Consider the following 8,017-nt stretch of genomic DNA (forward strand, 5'->3'; position numbering starts at 1 on the left):
ATCAGAGTCATATGGGATTGCTTGAAAAAAACCTAGCCAACATTTTTTAGGAGAAAACCTAGACAACATTGACTGACAAGAGTGGTCCACTCACCTCGCATCCCCACGGTGCATCAAAAAACTCTATTCCCCGAAAGTTTAAAGTTGTATAAGGATTGTATATACTTTCTCTGTCCCAAAATTCTTGTCTTAAATTTATTTAGATACAAATGTATCTAACACTAAAATGTGAATAGATACATTCGTATGTAGACAAATCTAAGACACAAATTTTAGGACAAAAGGAGTACATTTTATGTTTACCTGCAAATTTGTCCAAGAACCTTTACATATTGTCCAAGTGCGTTGAACCCCGGTACTCTATTTCAAGTTTCCAAAAACCAGTTGAAAAGGGTAAAATAGGAGTAATAAGGAATAAAAATCACACGGAAAGGGGAAAAGGACCCCTACTCTCTCCACAGCACAGGGGCCAGGGAGTCCCAACTCCGCCTCCACGGCTCCACGCTTGACCTCACCTCCATCCGTAAGCGTCGCCGTCGCAGTCGCCGGGGAGCGCCATGCGGCCTTCCTCCCGCATACTCGCTGCGAGGCACCTGCTACGCAGCTCCCGCTTCCAACCCTCCACGGCGGCCGCCGCCTCCTCTGTTTTCCGGCGGCTCGACGGAACCAATGGGCCGCCAGTGCCTAAGCCTCTCCGTAATCCCCACCTCGGAGAACCCGGACCAAACTGTAGGGTTTTTCCTGGGAGCAGCGCCCCCTTTGCCCACGTCAACTGCTTGCTGCCGGACTCCACCTACCCGCCGCACTGCGCGCGGCCCCTCCGCGACTTGGTAACAAGTGCTTACCGCATTCTAGTTTCGATGCTGAGATGCATACATACAGTAGTGCATGATAGGGGTCTTACCTTATACGTTATCAATGTTTTACTGAAACAAGTTGGAATTTCCTAGCAAAACAGTAGGCAGCAGTAAGGTGATTCGTTAATAGCTTACACATAAAAAATGAAGCACGACTGATGGAGTTAGTGGGCGCTGTTGATTGGGCTTCAGTTTTGTTCTTTAATTGTTACAAAGGGAAGATACTCGGTCTCCGGCTTATAATCTGTCAAAGCACAAAATGAAGTACAAGCGTGGTGCATATGGCAGTGTTGCCTTCTTAATGCTGATTCTGTCTGTGAAGTGTTGTTGTATTTACTCTGCACTTTTCAGTTCCACCTGAAATATGGTTATTCAAGTATCTTCTTGCGGTTGGTTCATGATGTCAGTGATTGCAGCAATAACGAAAAGTTTGATGCATTTGTCTGTTAATTTTCTTAATAGAAGCTACTGTTTGTTTGTCAAATATGGTTTTGTGATTCTTACTATGTTTGTAGAGAGGGCATGCATTCTCCACAGCTGCCAATTCAGTGACTGTTGGGAAGCCGGCTGATGATAACGTGCATAAAGATGCCCCAAAAAAGGACATTGATGATCAGATAGCAGACGCGCAGATTCTTCGAAACCTTTGGAAGTACTTAATGCTGAACGATAGCCCTGATTTCCGCTTCAGGCTTGTGCTGTCATTGGGCCTCTTAGTTGGTGCAAAGGTAAATGCTACTCGTGAAAACTCTAACCTATACAAGTATCGTTGATGATAAGAAACATCAACTTTTGTTAGCAAAAACTTTTGTTTCTATTGTACTCATTAATGACTAGCAATCTGCAAATGTTGGCAATCCCATTTGAGCTAACACTCTTCCCTAGAAGCTACCATTGACCATCATGTTGCAGGCTCAGTATTGATAATCTCTTTACCTCACTTTGTTGGTATGCAGTGCCCATAGTGCACTGATATTCTTCTATTTTTTCTTTATACAAATGATCCTTTTAACCTATTCTCATGTAATGTGATAAACTCAGATACAGCCTATTTGTAGGTGTATTTTTAAATGGAATTTCTTGTTTAATACCTCAAATAGTCAACTATCATCACTCTGAAATCAAAGGAAGAATATTGCCCTTCCAGTTATGATACATCATACATGTCATAATGGATGAAGTTGTTACATGAACCTTCCAACTTTGTCACGTGCCTTATCTGTTTAAAATTTTATTTTGACGAAGTTTTTCTGTTTAATGGACACCAGGTTATAAATGTTCAAGTGCCTTTCTTGTTTAAGCTTGCTATCGATTGGCTTGCAGCCCTTGGTGGCGTTGAAGCCTCGCTGTCATCATTTACAGATGCTAATGCAACCATGCTGGCTCTCTTTGCAAGTCCAGCAGCAGTTCTGATTGGTTATGGTATTGCACGGTCAGGAGTATCAGCTTGTACAGGTACATTTTTTTAGAAGTTGCTTATCATTGTTTTCTTACGCCTGAAAAGCTGCCAAAAGAAACTCCTTTGTTGAGCATGAGGATATGCATTTTCGATATTCTCTCTTACTGCTCTCCTGTTAAAAGATATATAACTATGATTTAGTCCTCATGGCAAATTCTCTGTTTTCAGAATTGCGCAATGCTTTATTTTCTAAAGTGACTGCGAGAGCCATCCGTTCAGTCTCCAGGACGGTAAATATTGAAACCTTTTCATTTCTATGGTACCACATTTTAGTGAAGTTGAATGATTATTTTCTGTTTGAAGTCATCCAGAATTTGGATGTTTCAACACAGTATGGATATATGTTGAATTAAGTATCTTATTTTTCTTGATATCCAATGCTATTGTTCTCCTATATATGTTTATATTCATGGAGAAGAAAAAAAGTTACTATAATGGCATCTGGACAGATCCACTTGTTGGATGACTGGTGCTGCGCAACTGTTTCGATGTTAAACTGCAGGCACTTTAAGTATTGATTTAGTTTCTTAACTCTTCGCATTGCAGGTATTTTTTCACCTGCATGAGCTTGATCTTCGTTATCATCTAAGGTACTTGGGAAATGCTCTGATTCATCCATCATGCTTGTTTCGATGTTTTCCCTCTTTTCATTGATTAACCGCATTATCTGTTGTCCTTACGTACAATACATTTGTGGTAAAACTACCACAAGTAACTTAGATGGTTAAACACTAATTCCTTTATATAAGCTGCACCCATTTTTTTTATTCAATCAAACAGTCAATAAGAAGTCTCTGAACCCCAATATCCTCTATCCGTGCCCATGCTACCCTTCCTGCTTACCTGCGTGCCCACACCAGTAAGGTGCGCCAGCTTTTAATCGGCCCTAAGGTCTTGCTTGTATTGCATGATGCATCCTGTAAATCGGTGTGGAAACAAGCTACAAGAACAACACTTATTATTATGTAGTTGCTGAGTATTGATTTAATGGAGGCTATTTGAATTTTCATTATGTTTCCTTGCCGGTTTATGTGTTTCAGCCGTCAAACTGGAGCTCTAAATCGCATAATTGACCGAGGCAGTCGTGCCATAAATTACATTCTTACAGTGATGGTGTTCAATGTTGTTCCCACAATACTAGAGGTACTCACAGTTACTACCCTCAACTGTTACTGTCCACCAGTTGTGCAAATTGCCTGTGATATTGTCATATTGACGCTGGTTGCTTTTGGTAATTTATGTCATTTCTTCTTGTGGCCTTTATGTGAGCTCTGTTTGCCTTGTGCTGTTGCTTCTTATTTACAGATTGGTATGGTGTCAAGTATACTTGCCTACCAGTTTGGTTCCACTTTTGCTTGGATTACTTCAGTTTCAGTTGCTACCTACATTGCTTTCACTTTGGCTATCACACAGGTGCGGACACTGTACTCTGTCATCACATATGTAGTCTTAAGATCTTGCTTTCATAAATGCTCAATCTACCTATCTAATGGTATCTTTCCTACCATGTATTACTCTGGTTCTTCATCACTCTGTTTTCATTATGATAGTGGCGGACTCAGTTCAGGACAGCCATGAACAAAGCTGATAATGCTTCTAGTACAGTGGCAGTTGACTCCCTTCTGAATTATGAGGTTATCCCATGGTTGTCCGTTACTCTGGTGTCTGGTCTATATTTTTACCGTTCCATATTGTAATTCAACTTCTTACCATTCTTATTTTGCTTGCGTGCAGACTGTCAAATACTTCAACAATGAGCAATTTGAAGTTCAGAAGTATGATAAATACTTAAAGAGTAAGTACATATATCAATTAATTCGTGGGAGAAATGTCATCACAAAATGAAATACACGGCTACACTATAAGTTAATTTTGTTAGATATGTTTGATCTTTTAACTACTTTTTCTTACAATGTGCTCAGGTTACGAGGATGCTGCACTGAAAACTCAAAGTAGCCTCGCCTACCTGAATTTTGGGCAAAGTGTTATATTCAGCTCGGCATTATCAACGGCAATGGTTTTGAGCTCATATGGTATAATGAGTGGTGCTCTGACTGTCGGTGATTTGGTAGTTCCTTATGTCAAGTCTTTGTGTTTTATATCTTTTGCCATTTCATTTCTTAGATCACTTTGACACATTGGGGTAGCAATACATCCACATCAAAGCAGAAAGATATTCAACTCAGGTTGAATGTATCCTCAGGTTGACCAATATTACCTCAAGTTGTCGACATTAAAGTTGTTAGAAGCGAAAATGTGTAACTGGAAAATAAAATATACTCCCTCCGTCCCAAAATAAGTGGCGACCATGTCACTTATTTTGGGACAGAGGGAGTACTGTTTAAAAATGACTTGATATTAAGCTTCAGATCTTTTTCGTTTTCTGCTTTTCTTAGTCTTGCAGTTGCCTTTGATTAATGTGTTGAAATCTTGGCGTCCAGGTCATGGTTAATGGACTTCTATTCCAGCTTTCACTGCCGCTGAACTTCCTTGGGAGTGTCTACCGAGAATCTAGACAGAGCCTCATTGACATGAAGTCTATGTTTCAGTTACTTGAGGTAAAAGCTTTGTAGTTATAGATTCATACTGCTCAATGTCTGATGGCATGCAGTTTAATTTATCCTTAATTATGGTCTCAGACACTTCAGAACTATTATCTGCGTCTTGTTTTAGGAAAAACCTGGAATAAAGGACGAGCCTCATGCACAACCTTTGCAGTTCAAGGGAGGATGCATTGAATTTGAGAACGTGCATTTTGGGTAAGTTTTGTCCTTTGTTAGCTTGTTAAGTGCCGCAAAGTGCTTATATTATTTCCCAAAAGAAAACTGCACATGTAGCAAGTTTGAAAGCAGTAGAGCAACCAAGCAGCTTCACTTCTTTTAACCATTGATAGCCAATTAAATGATAGTGTTTTTTTCCAGTATATTTGGTTTCCTTCGAAAAGAATGTGAAAGTATTCCTGCTAAATACATCCTTGTTGAGTGGAATTTTTTTCTTTCCTGAAATTTCTTTCAGCAGTGAATATACAGTACTGAAGTGTTTATAGGACATCTAAATTTAGTGATTTTCTTTGTCTATGATCTCCCTGTAAATTTGAACTTCTCTAATCATCTTGACTGTCATCTCCAAAGACCTCAAATAGGTGAAATATTAACAACTTGGATCATCTGACAAATAACTCCCGCTTCATGTCATCTGGGTAATCATCACTGTTTCAGATACTATGTTATTAGGGATTTACACATACAGCCAAGACTTTACTAATTTTAACGTTCTTTAATTAGCAAAAATCTGAGAACAGTCACTGTGCATATTGCGATGTACTCCCTCTGTTCTAAATTAATTAAAGTTCTAGCTTTGTCCTAAGTCAAACTTGTTTAAGTTTGACCAAGTCTACAGAAAAATAGACCAACATTTTAAACACCAAATTATTTTCATTAGATTCTTTATAAAATTTGTTTTCGTACTATCTATATTTGATGTTGTAGATCTCTAACACATTTTTGTATATACTTGGTCAAACTTAGGCTTGTTTGACTAAGGACAAACCTAGAACTTCAATTAATTTGGAATAGAGGGAGTTCCCTGACTAAGCAGAATTGCTTCAAAGTAAATTTAAGAAACCAACCAAGGCTTTAAGTACAACTATGTAAATCAGATCTGTGATGTAGTAGAGGCTGTAAATTAGACAACAGTCCGATCCAGTACCATATTATTGACGAGTAGCTCAGAGATTTGATTTCTTCCAGGTATGTACCAGAAAGGAAGATTCTTGATGGGGCCTCTTTCACTGTACCGGCAGGAAACAGTGTGGCAATTGTTGGAACTAGTGGCAGCGGTACACTAATCTTCTTATTTACTAAATAATATTAAAGCTTTCGGTTATCTTATGTTGGTGTAAGCAAAATATAATCTTCGAAGTCATGGGCATCATTACCTCACAGGTTTTGGGGTGTCAAGTAGAACTGTTAGCATCTCATTTTTGTAGACCTGTAGCTGTTTTGTGTTGGATATCATAATAATTTAGGCCACATCTGGAAAATAAAGATCAGTGCGTGAGTTTATGAGAGGTCTTTGAATTAGAAGCTCCTCTTGAAGTGCCCTTGTAGACCTGTACATAATCATACAAGAGTTGATACCCCACTGTTGTTACTATCAACATAACTTCTGTAGGGTTAATTGGATTGTCTATGTCTGCAGTGCTTCTATAGACATGCAATGTGATGATATATCATATATGTCAGCTGTGATTAGCAAGACCTTAGTGATTTTGGACTTCTAAATATACATAGAACTAAGAAATCCTAGTAGGGTACACATCAGTAATCTCTTTTCTGTAAGGTCTTCGTATATTTACAATATCAGTAATGAAAGTGTAAACATTGCCACATTGGCCAATGCATGATTTCTTAGCATGTCGTGTAGTCATGGCAGACGGGCTAAAGTCATTAATGAAGAATATTGAGTTTCCAGTATGGATGCACAAATTTCGCTTAGGGCCTGTAAGAGCATCTTCAACTGGACTGGGGAAATTTGACACCTCATATGTCCGCGGATGCATCCACGGACGGCATGGGCTCGAACCCTATTTGTCCGCCCCAGCAGCCGCACCCCTCATACCCAAACCCCTAAATCCATACAAAGCCATGCAACATAGAACAACACAATGATGATAAACACATAGCAGTTCGTCATACATATATAACCGGAAACATCAAGTTCATCATAGCTAGTTCATACTTTATACGATAGCACTAGGATAGGACAACCGGGCATAGTTAGTTCATACACATGCGATAGATACGACTACGATCTAGGACTAGATGAGATAAAAGTATGCAAATAGACATCACCACTTCACCTTGCCCTTCCCCTTGTCGTCTCCGGGGCGCCAGTAGTGCACGTCGAAGGCGGCATAGGCATCGTCGTCGGGGGGGCATCAAAGTTTCTGGATGACTCGAAGGAGGGGAGCCTGGCGAGACGTCGGGTGGCGCTGGCCTACTCGGCAAGGCAGTGGGCTTTGGTGGTGACGACTGCTTGCTCAGCTGCAAGCCGCTCCGACGCCTCAAGGCTCAGCCGCAATGCCTTCGCATCTTGCGGTGGCAGCGGTAGTGGGCGTTCGTCTTCGTGTTGGTCAACGACCAGCGTAGAACGTAGTGGAGGATCCAGTCCTCGTCGTTCGATTCGGAGGGTAGGGGGACTGACGCGGATATGCAAGATCCATGAACGTAGTGGCTGGATCCTGCCCGAGCCGCTTGCTTTGCGCGGTGAGCTGCCCGTGCCTCGGACTCAAGGAGCCGCCGTGGGCTCAATGGTGATGGGACCAACACCTAGCGCGGCCGAAGGTGATGGCCTGGAGCTGCAAGAGCCCTGCCGGGCCGTAGGGGAGGGCACAGACCGCAGTGGTCGGGCGTGGAGGTGAAGGAGCCATTTCGAGCCACGGGGGAGGGCGCGGAGCTCGACGTGCCGCCCCTATCCATCCGTGATTGGCGGATGGCGAGCTTGTCGTCAGACTCCGCTGCGAGGGCGTCCTGGTCAATGGGGTCTGGTTTGGATCCGGAGCTGGACATGGTGGCGAGGAACGGCGGGGACAGGACCGGAGTGGATAGAGTGAGGTAGGGTTTGGTCCACGGTGGGGTTGGGGTTTTGTGGGGTCGGGGTGGGCCAGGGCCAATGCGGGCCGATCCGACGTGGCGGACAC

General features: G+C 41.9%; 1 protein-coding gene across 1 annotated transcript in view; it reads left to right on the plus strand.

Moving 5' to 3' along the window:
- The first annotated feature begins 447 nt into the window (after nucleotides 1–447).
- Nucleotides 448–8,017, plus strand: part of LOC119285595 (ABC transporter B family member 25, mitochondrial-like) — a 17,347-nt gene continuing 9,777 nt past the window's right edge. Inside the window, exons 1-13 of the mRNA XM_037564912.1 lie at nucleotides 448–830; nucleotides 1,373–1,585; nucleotides 2,126–2,312; nucleotides 2,485–2,546; nucleotides 2,863–2,906; nucleotides 3,357–3,459; nucleotides 3,622–3,729; nucleotides 3,867–3,950; nucleotides 4,051–4,111; nucleotides 4,239–4,384; nucleotides 4,758–4,874; nucleotides 4,990–5,075; nucleotides 6,066–6,154. Coding sequence (XP_037420809.1) covers nucleotides 558–830; nucleotides 1,373–1,585; nucleotides 2,126–2,312; nucleotides 2,485–2,546; nucleotides 2,863–2,906; nucleotides 3,357–3,459; nucleotides 3,622–3,729; nucleotides 3,867–3,950; nucleotides 4,051–4,111; nucleotides 4,239–4,384; nucleotides 4,758–4,874; nucleotides 4,990–5,075; nucleotides 6,066–6,154 — 1,573 coding nt within the window. The 5' untranslated portion in view covers nucleotides 448–557. The remainder of the gene's footprint in view (nucleotides 831–1,372; nucleotides 1,586–2,125; nucleotides 2,313–2,484; nucleotides 2,547–2,862; nucleotides 2,907–3,356; nucleotides 3,460–3,621; nucleotides 3,730–3,866; nucleotides 3,951–4,050; nucleotides 4,112–4,238; nucleotides 4,385–4,757; nucleotides 4,875–4,989; nucleotides 5,076–6,065; nucleotides 6,155–8,017) is intronic.

This window comes from Triticum dicoccoides, chromosome 4A (assembly GCF_002162155.2).
Source record: "Triticum dicoccoides isolate Atlit2015 ecotype Zavitan chromosome 4A, WEW_v2.0, whole genome shotgun sequence".
Classification (NCBI taxonomy): Eukaryota; Viridiplantae; Streptophyta; class Magnoliopsida; order Poales; family Poaceae; genus Triticum; species Triticum dicoccoides.